The sequence below is a fragment of the Papilio xuthus genome, unplaced genomic scaffold, assembly GCF_000836235.2.
Source record: "Papilio xuthus unplaced genomic scaffold, Pxut_1.1 DF828952.1, whole genome shotgun sequence".
Classification (NCBI taxonomy): Eukaryota; Metazoa; Arthropoda; class Insecta; order Lepidoptera; family Papilionidae; genus Papilio; species Papilio xuthus.
In genome coordinates this window covers 962,058-978,851 of record NW_013529697.1, presented here as the reverse complement: position 1 = coordinate 978,851, position 16,794 = coordinate 962,058, and the positions used below count along the sequence as shown (strand labels likewise).

General features: G+C 40.3%; 2 protein-coding genes across 4 annotated transcripts; one reads left to right on the top strand and one right to left on the bottom strand.

The window, feature by feature from the left end:
* Nucleotides 1-120: 120 nt before the first annotated feature.
* On the top strand, nt 121-4,193 carry Rbbp5 (retinoblastoma binding protein 5). Its single transcript, XM_013322389.1, has 11 exons — nt 121-331; nt 411-436; nt 675-869; nt 1,029-1,235; nt 1,688-1,869; nt 2,169-2,288; nt 2,509-2,702; nt 3,017-3,192; nt 3,450-3,563; nt 3,833-3,953; nt 4,086-4,193. The coding sequence occupies exons 1-11, from the start codon at nt 313-315 to the stop codon at nt 4,160-4,162; spliced, it is 1,431 nt and encodes a 476-aa protein (XP_013177843.1). The 5' UTR covers nt 121-312; the 3' UTR covers nt 4,163-4,193.
* Nucleotides 4,194-4,363: 170 nt separating this feature from the next.
* LOC106125252 (remodeling and spacing factor 1) lies at nt 4,364-16,662 on the bottom strand. 3 transcript variants are annotated; one of them, XM_013322361.1, is made up of 25 exons: nt 16,290-16,662; nt 16,035-16,222; nt 15,563-15,759; nt 14,679-14,790; nt 12,970-14,486; nt 12,640-12,710; nt 12,268-12,476; nt 11,753-11,909; nt 11,578-11,676; nt 11,289-11,446; nt 10,803-10,965; nt 10,372-10,505; nt 9,975-10,094; nt 9,445-9,581; nt 8,972-9,084; nt 8,784-8,889; nt 8,468-8,663; nt 7,865-8,141; nt 7,661-7,733; nt 7,468-7,577; nt 7,343-7,383; nt 6,922-7,242; nt 6,760-6,844; nt 6,589-6,688; nt 4,364-6,504 (listed from the first exon to the last, which is right to left on the bottom strand). In XM_013322361.1, the coding sequence occupies exons 1-25, from the start codon at nt 16,432-16,434 to the stop codon at nt 4,683-4,685; spliced, it is 6,651 nt and encodes a 2,216-aa protein (XP_013177815.1). In that variant the 5' UTR covers nt 16,435-16,662; the 3' UTR covers nt 4,364-4,682. The 3 variants fall into 3 exon arrangements, with proteins under 3 accessions (XP_013177815.1, XP_013177822.1, XP_013177830.1); XM_013322368.1 differs by having other exon boundaries at nt 7,661-7,730; XM_013322376.1 differs by having other exon boundaries at nt 8,972-9,072.
* Nucleotides 16,663-16,794: the final 132 nt, after the last annotated feature.

Genomic DNA, 16,794 nt, shown 5'->3' with positions numbered 1-16,794 from the left:
AGTATGATTTTAATAACAGATAAGGTCTCCCTATTTTTGTTACTAGTTGGTTGTTGCTCATTCCATATATTTTTTACATTTAAGACTGTATTTCATATTCTTTGATATATGATTTAAGTGACGCAAAAATTTTAGGTTAAAAACCTAAAATTTTGCGTCACTTGCGAGAAATCTGAAGTAATCGTATAAAAACAATAACATTTTTCACAATTGTTCCTGAAAGTTGCCTGAAAGGCTCAGCGATTCCTTATAACTTATGATTTTAATTTAGAATTAAGTTGTAAATAATGTTGTTTTAATATAAATATTAAAATGAACTTGGAACTATTGGGTCAGTAATAATACTTCTCTGTAAACTTATCTTGTTTGTTATGAATCAATTTCATTACTTACTCTACTTTATATTTCAGAATCATTCGGACAAAATTACCCAGAGGTAAGTGTATTTATTGTCTTACTGGAAAATTCAGACCCTTTCAAATAGTAGCGAAATACATAACCGGCAAAGAAGGCCGGTAATATGCGTTGCGATATAATAATTATAAAACTGAAGAAACTTTTCTTTCATCTAGCAAATAGCAAGAAAATATATGATTTGTTACAACAAGTAAAATCCTATTAACACGCCTAGAATTTTAGTGTATTATTGTTAAAAAGTGATGTTTTTGTGATAGGAGTTTGATGGTGCTCTGGACTCCATATCACTGGCAGCAACATGTGCGTTTAACCGGCGCGGGACTCTGCTAGCAGTAGGCTGCAATGATGGCAGGATCTTTATCTGGGACTTCTTGACTCGAGGAATTGCTAAATCAATATCTGCCCATGTTTATCCTGTTTGCAGTCTAAGCTGGTCAAGAAACTGTAAAAAAGTAAGTTTTCTGTCACGAGATATACTTGTAAACTACATGTTTAAAGATTCTTCTTCAAGTAAAAACTATATTAAACAATTGTAAATTAATGTTGATCTGTATGTGTTATCCAGGAACATATAAGTTTTTTTACATGCAACATTTTTTCTTTATTTGCAGCTATTATCAGCTTCAACAGACCACAATGTGTGTATATGGGATGTTTTGTCCGGGGAATGTGAGCAGCGCTACAGATTTCCAACCCCCATAGTAAGGGTGCAGTTTGATCCAAGAAATGACAGGAGATTTCTTGTGTGCCCTATGAGGCATGCAGCTTTGTTAGTTGATACTGAAGGTGAACATAAAATATTACCTATTGATGATGATGTAAGTATACAGCTTTGGTTTTAGATAACAGAAACAATGTATTTAATAATTTTGCTATATGTGTTATATAATTGTATATATTTGCTAACTCTGGGTTTCCACTGCGACATAACAATATAGTCAAATCTAAACAAACAAGAACTGGATAAGCGAGAAACCTCTATAAGCTATTGTCATTGTCTGGTTGACAACCTTCATAAGCGATAAACTCTGTAAACCTTTGTACGAGAAATATTGCATTCAATTGGCCTCGAGCTTATCAAGGTTCTACTTGGTTGTTAGTAAAAAGTTTTTTAGGCAGTGAAAGTTTACTGATATTCCAACATTGTCTTAACACTTAATTGACCATGTTATAAAAAAGAAAATAAGCTAACTCAATTAGAATTCTTAGTTTATTTTATAACCTTATAAAATTTGAGTTCATTTTAAACTTTGGCTTAATATTCTTTTAGGGAGATATAAATGTGATAGCGTCATTTGACAGAAGGGGTGACTATGTGTACACAGGCAATGCTAAAGGCAAAATATTAATTCTAGACTCTCAGACATTAGCTGTGAAGGCTAGTTTTAAAATAACAGTGGGAACATCTAGTACTACAGGCATTAAAAGTATTGAATTTGCTCGGAGAGGAGAGTGAGTATTTTCATTCTTAATTATTTTATTAAAAGTATAGCTGTCAACCATGTTTCTGTCTGGTCACCGAATTAAAAAAAGATTTAATTTGTAGCCTATGTGTTCTATCAGACTATGGTCTACATCTGTATCAAATTTCATCAAGATCCATTGAGCCATTCTGGAGATACCTTGTATTATAACAATCATCCATCCATCCAAACTTTTGCATTTATATTATTAGTAAGATATTTGGTACAAATCTGAATGGTCATTTATGTTTTGCTAGTGTAAAGTAATTAAAAGTAATTTCTTTTCAGTTGTTTTCTTGTGAATACATCGGACAGGGTGATAAGAGTATATGACACAAACACGGTGATCAAATGTGGTGTGAATGGAGAACCAGAACCTATACAGAAACTCCAGGATCTTGTTAATAAGTTAGTAATTTTATATCTTAACATTAACATTAAAAGCTTAAAGTAATATTAATATGTTGAAATATGGTTTATATATTACTATTATGTTTAATGGATTGGAACAACACAACTACAATGTAGCTTCTGCTTTTGGTGTCTTACATCTTTTGTAAATTCAATATTCCTAATAGTATTAGAGGTATTATATATTTTAAGATTAATACATCTGTAACAATTCAAGAACAACCTGGAAAAAGTGCTGTTTCTCTGGAGATGGGGAGTACATCTGCGCGGGGTCTGCCCGCCAGCATGCGCTCTACATCTGGGAGAAGTCCATCGGTAACTTGGTGAAGATCCTGCACGGCACTAAGGGTGAACTGCTGCTGGATGTTGTCTGGCATCCCGTCAGGCCCATCATAGCCAGCATTAGTGCCGGTTAGTAACCCGTCACTTCTCATAATACCCAATTTTGTTATTTTAAATAAAATATTAAGACAGACTGTAATAACGATGAAAATTAGTTCTTTCTTCTAATTGTAATTTATTTTTTTGTGATTGTCGCCACAAATTTGGTTTGATTGAAACCATACATTGTTATGATAGCAAAGATTAATTGGTGTTGATGTATACAACATTTGTTACAATGGTTATTTAAAGTAAAAATATGTAAGCGTACCACCGACTCGCCTGGCGACTTCATCTTTGTCGAGATGGATTGTGTTATACAATCTGATGGGTTCAATTCGCAGGCGTGGTATCGATCTGGGCGCAGAACCAGGTGGAGAACTGGTCGGCCTTCGCTCCCGACTTCAAGGAGCTGGACGAAAACGTGGAGTACGAGGAGCGCGAGAGTGAATTCGATGTGGAAGATGAGGACAGATCTGTTGACCAGGCGGGGGAGAGCCGAGATGATGAGGAAGTTGAGGTGAGTGACAGCTCTCAGTATAAAGGTTATTGGTAATAATCCACCTCTTTTAGATATTTTTAGTTGAGAATGGGGTAGTTATATTTATTTAGGTTAGAGGTAGTTTGACATTTTTTTCTTGGTTTGTTATTTTTCTTCAATAATACAATATTATATGACCAATCTTAACCATTCGTATTTTCAAATCATTGACTTAAAACATATCTATAATCTATTTGAAAAACTATGTTTGATGTTTTGGTTATGGGAATTTGCAGGTGGATGTAACGACATGTGAGCCAGTGGCGGCCTTCTGCAGTTCTGATGAGGAGGGCGAGGACGAGACCCTGCTCTCATTCCTGCCCATCGCGCCAGAGATTGAGGACCCGGAGGTCAGTAATGTGATATTGTACAGTTAGACAATTCACCACTTACCATACCACCATACTCAGGTCATAAGTTGCAACATGGTCTTTTGGAAAAAAGTTAGGAATATTATATATTTTTTCCCCTGGTGACCCCTAAAATTTGTAGGCGCTCTGTAAATATCAAAAAACTGCTGTAAGGTCAGAGTAACATCTTGGAAGACAAAGTTTGTTTTTTTTTTTGCTAAATTTTAAGTTCGCATGTTTATAATATGTAAATTGTATGCGTTTCATAGGATGGGTGGGCGGCGACCCAGGAGACGGTGACGCCCACCGAGACACCGGAGAAGCTGGAGCCTGCCGCAAAGAGGCCCAAGAGCAAGACATACGACATCTCCCTCAAGATACCTCCTCCTGGTCAGTCACATTTCTAACAATAACTAGAGTCAATTAAAATCCATCCAAAATTTTAAAAATAATTGAGTTTTTTTTCCAATAATTTCGATGTATTAAAAGATAAATAAAAATAAGAATTTGTTTTGTTTTCAGAACAAACGATATCATTCGGCGGCAAAAATAAACAGACGGCGGGCAACAAGAAAGTTCCGGGCAGGCCTCGGAAATAACTATAAGCAAATAAATATTTTAATATAAAGTTTGTGTATTTATTAATCTGTTATTATTTTTCATAACTGCAGACCGCACAAATCGGTTAATAAGACGTGAAATACAAAGTTCTACTTGAGTTGAAAATTCTGTGCCAGAATCGATCACGGCCTTCGACCACTGATGATTGAGGATTAAGGGAAGAAAATGAAAGGAAAGAATTAAGAGAAAACATTTATTTTGCAAAAAGAAATTATCATTCTTTAATAAAATTCGTATTTAGAGTATACTGTAAGTACTTATCGTTTGTTGTATAAATAAATCTCACTTAGAAATTAACAAAAAATAAAAATAATAATACATCATTTTATTCGAGACCAAAAAGACTCTCATTTTTTAACTTTTTCGATCTAGATTTATATAATATACATTGCGTCCAAACTACACGCGCCGCGTCTAACTCACACTAAAAATATAATTGTCTATGTCTATATGTACACCGCGAGCGTGTTGTGTGTGTGTGTGTGTGTGTGTATGTCGCTAGGCGTCCAGCTCGTCCTCGTGCTGGCTGGAGAAGTAACTGACGAGACCGCCGAACTCGCCGCCCTCCTCCCGCGCGCCGGGCCGCGCCCCCGGCCCCGGCCCCGCCGCCGCCTCAGGCTCCGCCTCCACTTTGATGTGCTCCGGCGCCTTAAGGGGTTCTATCTTATTTGCAGTATCTATACTCGAGAAGTCCGGCTTGGTGTCGGGCGGCGAACTCGGCTGACTGTCCCCACCCTCCTCCTCTCTCTCCTCTTCCTCCTCGGTGACTTTGGGCGACTCGTCTTTACGTATTTCCGGTGACATAGGCGCGGGTGAGGGCTGAGGGAGTTGCGGGGGCGGCGTGGGTGCGGCGGGGCGCTGCAGGTCGGCGTAGCGCGGGCCGGGCGGCGCGTGCGAGGCATGCGGCGGGGGCGCTCCGTAGGGCGGGCGCGGCAGTCGCATGTGCTGCAGGAAGGGCTCGGGCTTGTCGGCGAGCGCGGGCAGGTACTGCGCCATGTTGGCGTGGATGCGCTGCAGCGGCGAGGGGTGCTGCGGCCGCGCCTGCAGGTTCATCGCGGCGTCCGGGGCCTGCGCTGCGGGCGGCGCGTATGGCCCGTAGGGACCGTATTGCGGTGCGTAGGGCCCCAGCGGGTATCGCGGTCGTCTATCCTTGTTGTCGGTGTGCTTGATTTTTGGATGATTCCGCAAGGGCTCCGGCGACGGGGGATGCTGAGAGGGGGAACCAGGCGGGGTTCGATACTCCGGTTCGGTTTTTACTTCGGCTTTGATTTGAATGGGCGGTTCGGCGGACACAGGAGGACTGGAGGATGCCCCCGGAGTGAGATTTGGTGGGTGAGGAGACTGGCCGGGGGAGGCGGTGCTCGCTGGCCGGGGGGCGCTTCCGGGTCGAGTCGCCACTGCGGCCTGATCGGGGATGGAATTTGGTGGCAATCCGGCGGCGGAAATTCCGGGAGGTCCGGGGGCGAAGGGGGGTCTGTGAACAGGTAGCGCCGTTGGCCCGATTGGACCATGGGCCTCCGGTCCTTGGGGACCTAATCCGGGTGGCAGACTGTGAGCCATTGCGCTCAAAGGACTCGGACCCGGTCTGTGCGGACTCGAGTCTTCGGGACCGCGAGGTCCGAGCGGATTAGCTCCGGGTGGACCGTGGCCCGATGGACCGTGCATGCCCGGCGGTCCGTGAAGTCTAGATCCAAGAGGGCCGTGAGGGTTTGGACCTAGAGAGCCGTTAGCACCGAGCCCGGGAGGGCCGGGCACCGCGCCGTGAGGATTTATACTCGAATTATGCGGTCCATGAAGACCACGAGGACCCATATGACCGGGACCCATCGGATGCGATCCCGCATGAGGCATGTGAGGACGCGGACCTTGCATATTCGGTGGGATAAGTCCTTGATTCGGTCCTTGATTGTGGGCGCCAGGTGCGCCGTGGGAAGATGCGGGCGAACCGTGTAAGTTTCCTGGAGCCCCCGGTGGCATTGCAGAGGAACCCGGATGGCCGTGGGGTCCAGGGGGACCGGAGCCGTACTGCAGAGGAGAGGAAACCGGTGGTCCATGTGGGCCGTGGTGCGGCGAGGAGCCGGGCGGGCCGTGAGGGCCGTGTGGCGGCGGGCCCTGACGGTGCTGGGGCGCGGGGCCGTGCATGCCGGATGGCGAGGGCGGGTGTCCGGGGTAGGCAGGCGGCATGGCGCGCAGGTGCTGGTAGTAGCCCTGCGGGTACTGAGCGCGGTTCATGCCGGGGTGCAGCTGGTACATCATGTTCTGTGCACGCGGCCCGTAGCCGGACGAGCCGCCCGCGCCGCCAGAGTACATCATTGGACCCCTAGAAATAATGTACAATAAATTAGTTTAACATTTACTCATTGTTATCAATATGTATGTTAGGAGAGAGGATGGATGGTGGTACCTGTACTGGTGATTGAGCATGTGCGGCATGCGCGTGATGAGGCTGGGCTCCTCCGGCGCCGGCTTGAACGGCTGCGGAGAGCCCGCCACAGACAGTGTGCCTGCAACACAGATATATAATAAACATGATGTTCCGAGGAAAAGGTGTAATGTAATTGTGCACAAGTAGTACCTTCCCTGGGCGGCGCCTGCTCGGGGCGGTGCATCAGCTGCATGCGGTCGTCGCCCATCGCAATGCCCCGCAGTTCCGCTCGAACCTACACAACATTCAATTATTATTAGTAATCAAGAACTACATACGATTCATAGCAATATAAGCATTTCCAATTCCTACCTGTAGCCGCGGCGTGGCGGGGAACCTCTCCCTGTAGTCGTGCGGGCCGTGGGGCGGGGGCGGGCCTGAGCCTGGTGTGGGCAGCCGCATGCCCCCCGGCCCCGGCCCCACAGGCACCGGCGCCATGTACTCCACCTTCTCCCTCTTCACTCGCCTGCTCTCCTGCAGGGCGATGCGCGCGAGTTTCTTCTCCTCTCGCTCTTTAGCACGCTGCTCTTTCAATTTCTCCTTCTCTTCTTTCTTCTGTAAACGCTCCATACGGCGCGCCTCCTTTTCCGCTTGTTTCGCCTCCCGCTCCTGCCGTTTTCTATCTCTCTCCGCCTGAAGAATACATTGGGGTTGTAATTTCAAAGATATTACAAAATAAAAGTATTGTATAATAGTACATCATTATTTCTATTTAAATATTAAAGTTACTTACTTGATTGGGTCTCATTGGCATTTCTCCAGTTTCTCTTAGATCTGTGGAAATATTCACGTTTAAAATTGATTAAAAAAAAAACATTTTTCAAGACATGTATTTGATTATTTTGTACACGGTGGTACCTTTAATTTTGACGCCGACCAGCTTGGCGAGTGCATCATCGCTCGAGGGCGAGGATTTGTTGACCCCGCCCCCGCCCCCGCCGCCGCGGCCCCGCCCACCGCGAGGTCCTCTGCGAGACACATCATGATAATAATTACATTTTGACTGATACGCACTTTCAACCGACTCACAATAGAACGATTGTATATATACCTGCTTCCGCGACCACCTCCCCGGCCGCCCCGCCCTCGCATCGGACGAGCCGCGAGATCCGCCTGCTGGGCTTCTGACATAAAACACATTTTTGATAATATCTATAATGCAAACGGTCGATACAAAACTGCTGAGCCTTATTTTAAGACTTGAAGATTAGTCTAATATTACAATGTGATGTTGTAGCATGCAGCCACCACTCACCCAGCAGATGTTGGTGCAGCTGCTCCGTCTTCTCGCGAGTGACATGCTCGGGCAGCTTCTCTAGCGGCACGACCGCAGTCTTGGTGACGAGGTCGCAGAGCGCGCGCCGGCGCTGCTCCTCCCCCGCGCGGTCCTCGCCCACCTCGCCCTCCTCCCCGCCCTCGCCCCGCCGCCGCTTGGCGCGCTCCGAGCCCGAGGAGGAGTTGTCCCACTCGTCGGTGACGCGGAACTCGTCCGAGCTGTCCGTCATGTGCTTGCCCGACGACTTGTGCATCTCCTGTATACGTCACGTCACACCGCAACATTACAATACCTCACAATATGCACAAACTGAGGGGACCAGACTACCCTACGGGTTGACTTCACACATATCTTTGAATTTCTTCTCAGATATGTGCACGTTACATCACGATGTTTTCCTTCACCGTAAGAACATTTACATTCTATTTAATTTATCATTATTGTGAAATTTAGAAATGGATCACTTAAAAAAAAAAAAATTCCGAAAAAAATCTTAAGAACAGGTTTCTGTCCACTTCTTAATCTTAACTTTAACACCATATAAAAATAGTAAAATATAAATGAAATGTAACAAAGACTGACATCTTCCGACTCTGTGTTGGGCATCTCCGTGTAGTTGATCTTGCGCTGTCGCGTGCGATGTTTGGGCGACCAGTCGTTGGGTCCAGGTCCATCGCTGAGGCCGCCGTACGTGACGCGTGCGCGCACCACGTTGCCCGCAGCGTCGTACTGAGTCAGCTTCGACCGACGACCATCACCTCGCTTGCGGGACTTCGCCCTGATGACACATACAAATATAATATAATAATATTATCTTGTCATAATTCAAATCAAAAAACTCCAAAGAATACATTAAAATAACACATCGCAATAAATATTTGAAGCATTTAGTTATTACTTTTTGGGCAATTCCTTAGTATCAGCTGATTCACTGGAGCTATCCTCGAAAAGGCCTTTCTTCTTTTTCTTCACTTCCGGCGAAGAATCTTCTAACTTTGTTCGTTCTGGATTAAAAAAAAAATAACGTAACCAAACATTAAATTTCAACATAGATTTAAAAATGTTTAGCGAATGACATTTAGTTACCTTTCTTGTCAGGTCTTCCCGGGCGTATGATGGGCAACGAGTCAGAAGACCTGGAATCTCGTTCAGCTGATGATGACATGTCTTCAGATGACGATTCCATGCTAGAAACGTTTCTAACATAAATTTATTAATATGATAAATATTGTACAAAAAAGAGAAAATAAATTTTCAACATAAGTTAATAAAAGAATGCAATTAAAACTTTTAATTACGCAACAAGAAACAATTGACAACTAAATGTTTATCAAAATCGAAGTAAAAAAAATATAAAATGTATGTTGCCAGGAAGTTTGTTCATTTTTCTACATAACCTCTTTTGTCTATTTAATTGTTCTATATCACTTTGTATGTGTCAAATAGTTGGCAACGTAACTTTCACCTATCAAAAAGTTTGGTATAAAAAATATGTTACATCAGTTTTTCAATAAGAAGTTTGACAACATGTTGTAATGAAAACGCGAGGTTATAGTTACCCAGTATCTTTGAAGTCTTCATCAGTCTCGTCGTCGTCCTCCGAGGGCACGTCAAGAGAATTCAACTTGCGCGGTTTGCGACGCCGTTTCTTCTTCTGCTTCTTCTGGCTCCCCTCCCCTACCTCCCCCACCTCACCCTGTTAATATATAGTCAATTATAAAGAAGGAAAGGACAAAATCGCTTCTCTCCATGCTAGATTATGATATAAACTACGCATTTGTGATACGTTTCAAATAAAAATGTGCAATTTGTCAACTATCGCTTGAAAAGTAAGGTTTATTAAAAGCTAGCTGTCGTCCGCGCGCAACTAAAAAAAAACTTGATTAATAGTTTATCTGTGCCAAATTTCATCGAGATACTTTAATTTTTTATGGAGATATCATCTAACAAACATAAGTAAATAAACTTTATATCTAAAAATAATATACCGTTTTTAAAATGATACAATCACGTCATAATATTGCTCGGAGTCATCCACATTTGTATTTGGAACGTGTAGTTGTCTCTGACACTATAAAGAGATTAAAACCTGATCTCTGGCTTCTCTTTCCGCTTTCATCTTCTCCTCCTCTGCCGCTTCTATGATGGTGGAGATGTCCTTCCCTCTGCCCTGGTTGCCTGCGCTCGTCGTTGGCTCAACGTATTCCTCCTACGACCAATACAAATGTTCAAGTGTTATTGAATTTCAATCGAACAATTTAAGATATTTTTTTTTTTAAATAAGTTCGTTATTATATTAAAAAAGGATTTCCGTGAGAATGTCATCTACATTATTTCAGTACTAACTTTTGACTAAAGGTTCATCCGAAATCGTTCGAACACTTCGCCTTCGTTAGCAACCTACAATAAAGTATGAACATGGCAGAACTCACAACTCTGTAAGGATGCCAGGTATTTTAAAATAATTCCTGAACTGATAGTACTACCTTGATGGCGGAGCTGATGAGTCGGTCGTACTCCTGGGCACGGTAGCTGACGGGCAGCTGGCGACGTGCGCGCAGCCGGTACACCGCGCCCGAAGATGATGAAGACGACCAGTCGCTGCCGCTGCCACTGCCATCTATATTCAAATAACCGAAACAATATTCATATATTTTTTATATTGGTAAGTATAGATCAACAAATTTATCTGACCTGTGGGTACAAGTCAAACTTTTTAACAGCTCACTAGTGCCCCCAATGTCAATATCCAAAAACTTTCCCAAGATTCTTAGCATATTGTGGTTCTTTTGTTTTGTCATTTTCTTTGCCTACGTAAGTTTTATATTTCTAGACACAGGGACATGTACATATGTTCCGCCATATTGAAAATCGCAGTAACTTTTCTGGCAAGGAAACTGAATCGGATAATACTAACCGGATTTATCATCTGACTTGTGGTCGAGTTCTGGTTTGTCAGGTTCCTGCTCAGAGTCGGAGTGTGGGTGTTCCGCGCGCCGACGCTCGCGCTCCTCCGCCACCGCAACCACCAGCTGGTCATACTTCACCAGTTCTTCTTCCAGCGCTGATATTAATTTCTCCTGAAAATATTCAGAAAACATTGCATTTTGTCACCTTCATATTACTGGTTTGAATGAGAAAACCCATTCTTTCTTATCCCGGTAAAGTAGCACAGGGCCGGCGTTAAGGTATGGCGCGGTTGGGCGACCGCCCAGGGCGACAAAAGGACACCACACAGGTCTGCGAACTATACATTATCACATAATCCTGTTACCCCACCCCCAGTATGGATAAAAAGAGGGTGCCGTAGAAATCAATTTCACCACATTAGTGGAGTTAAATCTGTACTGTGTAGGCAAGCGGGTGGTGTCCACAATGGGTCGATAATATAAAATTTACTTACGTGGTTGCACGGAGGACAGAACCAGTCCCCCTCGGGCACCAGCAACAGCACGGGCGCGAGGCAGCTGGCGTGGTAGCCGGCGTCGCAGCGGTCGCATAGCAGGATCCACTCCGGCTGCTCGCCACTGCCGCACCGCTTGCAGAAACCCTCGTCCTTGCCTGACCACACACAGCACACGAAACACTTTTTAAAAATTATTATATTTCAAATATTACTTGTCGTCGGAAATTAAAAAAATGTGTTCTTCGAGACTATATTCTATATCAGTCCAAAATGATAGAGAACTTACCTTCTTGTAGTGTGCGCGCTAATTTGAGAGGCGCGGTGGGCTCCCCGCTCTCTAAGTCCGACTCTGGTGAGAACTCGTGATCAGATCTGGGAGCCTCCACTGGACAAAAAACGAATAGTTTCAACATTAATTACTCTTATAGACACTTAATAATGTTAATTTGGTCCAAACTTACATTCCGGTTCTTCGTGATGTTCAAACAGTGGTTCGTCAGAGTCGGAGTCTGGCTCGGGGCCGGTGGAGTCAGAGCGCCAGGCGGCTGACCGCCGCGCCCGGGCTTCGCCCTCAGAGCTGCTGCCGCTCGCCTGCCATTCCTCCTCTTCCTCCTTGTTCTGTATCACAAATCAACACATATACTAAGATACAAATAAGAATGACCTTGATCTAACAAAAAATTCTGGTTAATTACAGATTTTGGTAATAAATTAGTAATTATTTTTTTTTTTTAATATTTTAGTGACAGAATACTCGTCCAACACTGAAATCAACTAAACCTAGGAATATCAAATTCCATACAATGATGGCCACATCAATTTTATACTATTTCCAGTTACTTGTAATCTTTTTAAAAAACAATAAAAACTATGTGAAAAAAGGTTTTATCAGAAATATTTTGTGTTTTATGAGTTTAAGCAAAATGTCCAATTTGTGGATAAGTCTTGAAATGCTTGTTAAATGAAATTAACTTACTTTCTTCTTATGTATCATCTTAAGCTCCCTCAATGTGACCTCCTCAAGATGCCTCCTGTCCGCTTCCTCTTTTATCTTCATCTGTGCTATCCGCCTTGACTGTCTCACTGGAGTGTCATTGTCTGTCACATTTGTACTTGCTGCTGTAGTCTTTTCTTTTTCCTTCGCCTTAGGCTTCTTCTTTAATACTTTCTTTGCCGATTTTTTACCTTAAAAATTATAAAATAATAGCCATATAACTTGCCTTATAAAATTTAAATTAAATTTACAATATTGGCTTTCAAATATTATGAATAAATGTTTGCATTCAATTTTACAATCAATTTAAGCAGTATTATTAAAAAGTAAAAAAAAAATATATATTTTAATTACCTAAACTATACAATGTTTCATCTTCTGATTCACTGGAACATTTTTCCAATATTTTAGCTTCAATTTTTTTTCTGAAAATAAAAATTGCATGCTATACTGTGAAATATACAATAAACTAGGTGTCGCCCGCGACTCCGTCCGCGCGGAATTAAAAAAACTTAAGCAGCAGCAATAAGCAGCCTTTGTGTTCTTCTAGACTATGTCCTACATCTATGCCAAATTTCAGCGATATCTATGCAGTTCTACCTTCAAACATCCATCCATCCATCTAAATATTCGCATTTATAATATTAGTAAGAAGTTAGACATAATTAATAAAGTTATTAGTACCTTGATTTGGTGACAATCTTTTTTGGTTTGAATTTCAATCTCTTTCCGCTCTTAATGGGTTCTTCATCTTCACTATCGCTTTGAGATTCAGATCTGGTTTTGTCATTCATTGATTTATTTAACAAACTTCTCTTGATTGCTTTACTTGCCTTATTATCACTTACATCTACTTTATCATAATCCTTACTTATCTCACTAATTTCTATTTTGTTTTGAAGAAATTTTTTACCTTTTAATTTACCCTTATTAGCTTTTATTTTCTTTCTATTTATTATTGATTCTTTGTCGTTTTCTGTATTACCGTCATTGTTTTCGATATTCTCGTCTTTTATATTATCTATGGTTTCGCTTTTGGAATGTGAGACATCATCTGACTCGGGTGTGGATTCTAAGCGTATTTTTTTGGGCGGCAAAGTATCCTCAACTTTAGTTTCTTCCCCTTCGACGTTCCCACTTTCTGCATTTTCTGAAGCATTACCGTCATGATCTGACGATACGCTACTTTTTCTTTTTTCTATAATACTAGATTTACTATTCCTAGGACTTTCAGGTTCAGATATTGAGTTAACTATTTCTTTGTTATTCCTTAATGTTCTCATTCCTTCCCTTTTTTTAACTTTCGTGATGATTTTTTTCATTTTGTTTTTACCTGAGCTTTCACAATCTGTACTTTTTTCGTGAACACTGCTATCGCTCCTTAATTCTCTTTGACTACTTGTCGCTATTGAGTTTGAACCATTTGACTTATCCAAATTTCTTACACAATGTTTTTTAGAATCAGATTTTGATCCATCTGTATTATCATTTGATTGTTTTCTTAAAGATCTTTTCGTAACTGATGATAAACTATATTTTAATTTAGCACTTTTATTTAATTTAACCCTACTATTAGATTTTGGAACATTATTTGCATGCTCTCCATTTAAAACTTCCTCGCTTGGATTGTCTACATCTGAATTTTCTTCCAATTCAGTATTGTCCTCTTGTTCTATAGCTTCTGGGTTGCCGGTATCATTCTCACATCCCCAACCATCACCATAAATGAACATTACTGGTTCAGATATCTCTTCACCAATAAAGTAGGAACTTTCACAATCCTCTCCGTTACCTTCCCCTTTTATAATCATTACAGGCTCCTCAATTTCTTCACTAACCTCTTCACCAACTTCTTGTTCTTTAGTTTCTTCTTTATCTGTATCTTTTTCAGAAATATTTGATTCTGTTTGTTCTTCCTCCTTTTTACTATCAGGTTCATTAGTTATTGTCATATCGTCTTTTTTATCTTCCACTTTATCTACATTATTCGTTATTAAATTATTTTCTTCAATTGTTTCCTTAACAATATCTTTTGGGGCATCATCTTTAGGGGCATCATCTTTAGTAGTTTCTGGTTCTTCTTCTTTACTTGTAATATCATCTTTGCATTTCTCCACTTTAGGCTCATCACTTTCATTACCAGATTCAGATTCAGGACTTAGGAATTCTTCCTCATTTTCCTCAACTTCTGATTTATTGACCTGAAAAACATAAATTTTAATTTTCATTCTGCAGGACTGCAACCGATAAAAATTCAGTTTTAAACAACACAATATGAACTAGAATTATGTGTCATAATGCCATATTTCTAAGATCGTCAAATTGCAGGTTCTATTTACAAAATTAAATAAAAACTTTCTTTTTTTTTACCCTGATAGAAATAAAAATATTACCTCAACTTGAGCTGGAACATCAACACTACTGGAATCTTCATTTACCACTGGCTGACACACCTGCTCACCACTTTTCAATTGACTTATAATTTTGACAAATTCTTCTCTATTGCTGAAAGATGAAATAACATAGAATATGTACTGCATACATTTTTACCTAACTGAATTGGTAGTATTTACATAAGTGAATTTTGTTATAACCTGTGGCCCAAACCATTGAACCGGTTTTGATAAGTGACATAAACATGTAATAATATTTGTTTTTTCCAAAGTCAATCTTACTGACTAATTTACCTTACCAATGAAATGAGATGAAGAAATGAGTACTATTTATACAGGCAAGATAGAAAACAAGATTTTAATAGCAGAATATATGTAATTTAAAAAGTAATCTATTTTACTATAACATTGTATGCAACAGCTATCTTCCTTCGGCAATTACATTATCAACGAGACATTGAGTTTTTCTATGTAATTCATATGTATTTTCTCATATTTATAATACAGTTGAATCATGATAAGAAAGAATCCAAAGGATTGGAATATTTGTCAATAGAGGTTTCACTCTAACTTGATTTTCTTGCTTATGAAGGCTATTTGTTAGGACCAGACAATGACTTTAACTAATAAATGTTTCTTACTTAGCCAGGTTTGACTGTATTATTGTAAAAAGAAATTTATATCACTATTTCTGAGAAAAACTGGGGTCATAGTTATGTTAAATTTTGACAATGCAAACTGAGCATACATATTGAATATTTTAAATATTACACTGTACTTTCACTGTCAAAAACTAGTTAGATATATTGTTATCTCTATTATTTTAAAGATAATGAAAGAGGCATAAGACAAGTCACTGTAGTGGAATTCTCTGGTGTAGTTACCTAGCAATTAATTGCCATGTCTCCTCATCCTGATCTTCTTTGTACATGCACAGGTTGGCTTCATGGTCTATTTGCAGCCAGTAAACACAACCATATTTATCCCTTCCAATGGGATCTAATCTCAGCTCTTTACTTGATAATGCATTGACAGCATTCTTAAACTTCGGATGACATGTGAACTGGTATTCAAGGAGTAACTGGAAATTAATAAAAAAATTCTTGAGAAAAAAAACAAATCATAGTTTTGAAAAAGCATGACAAAATAGCAAAATTCATGAATAGAAAGTTTGTTTATGAGTTTATAGAAAAATGTCAAATTATTATGACATTATTTTCCATTTAAAAAACCTTATCTAATCTAATTATCTATAAACATATTTTTTTGTTCATTACACATATCTAATAACATCCTTGTTTAATATACAGTTTTAAAAAAACTTTAACTAAACTAAAATATGTGAACTTAATTTACCTTCAAAATTCTCAACTTGACCTGAGTGCTAGCTTTCTTGTAAGAAAATCTCTCAATTTCCCAAGCTTCCTGGTGATATCTTTGTTGATGACAAAACTTTATGAGAGCCCTTTCCCAACGGTTAACTTGAATAGACTTTAGTGCTCTTCGTAACAACCTTACATGCAACTCCTTTAACGGATCTAACACTAAAACAAAAAACTTGCTTACATGTTTGTTTATATTTAACTCGATATTATGATATCCTCTCCATACCTTCTTGTGTGTTCTCTATTAGTTCTTGCAATTTGGCTATCGTAGGTATCTCCAAACCGTACAGTTTACCGAAAACTTTCAAAAACGAGTAAATAACAGCGAAATTGGGATCAGTCGTACATGAAATTTCTCCATCAGACGCCATCGTCGACAGTTATTATGCTCATTTACTAAACATCTCTGAATTATAGCAACTACCGGTACGAGATTGTCACACTTAAATCTATTGGAAATCTATAAAACATGTACATTATTCACGAAAATAGCTTCATCCTCAATTAAACTCAATGCTTCTATCCTTATTTTCTAAAATAATAAAATAAAACTCGATGACAGCCATCGCACCATAACCAAATTTGTAAGTTTTGGAGGCATTATTTTTGTCAAAGGTATTTTATGAACACTAAATAATTTATCGCATAGCATTCGTACTGTTGAGTAATGTGATCACAATTTTGTCTAAAGTCATCTAAGCCATTGTGATAAACTTTTGTTGTGGTTTTCT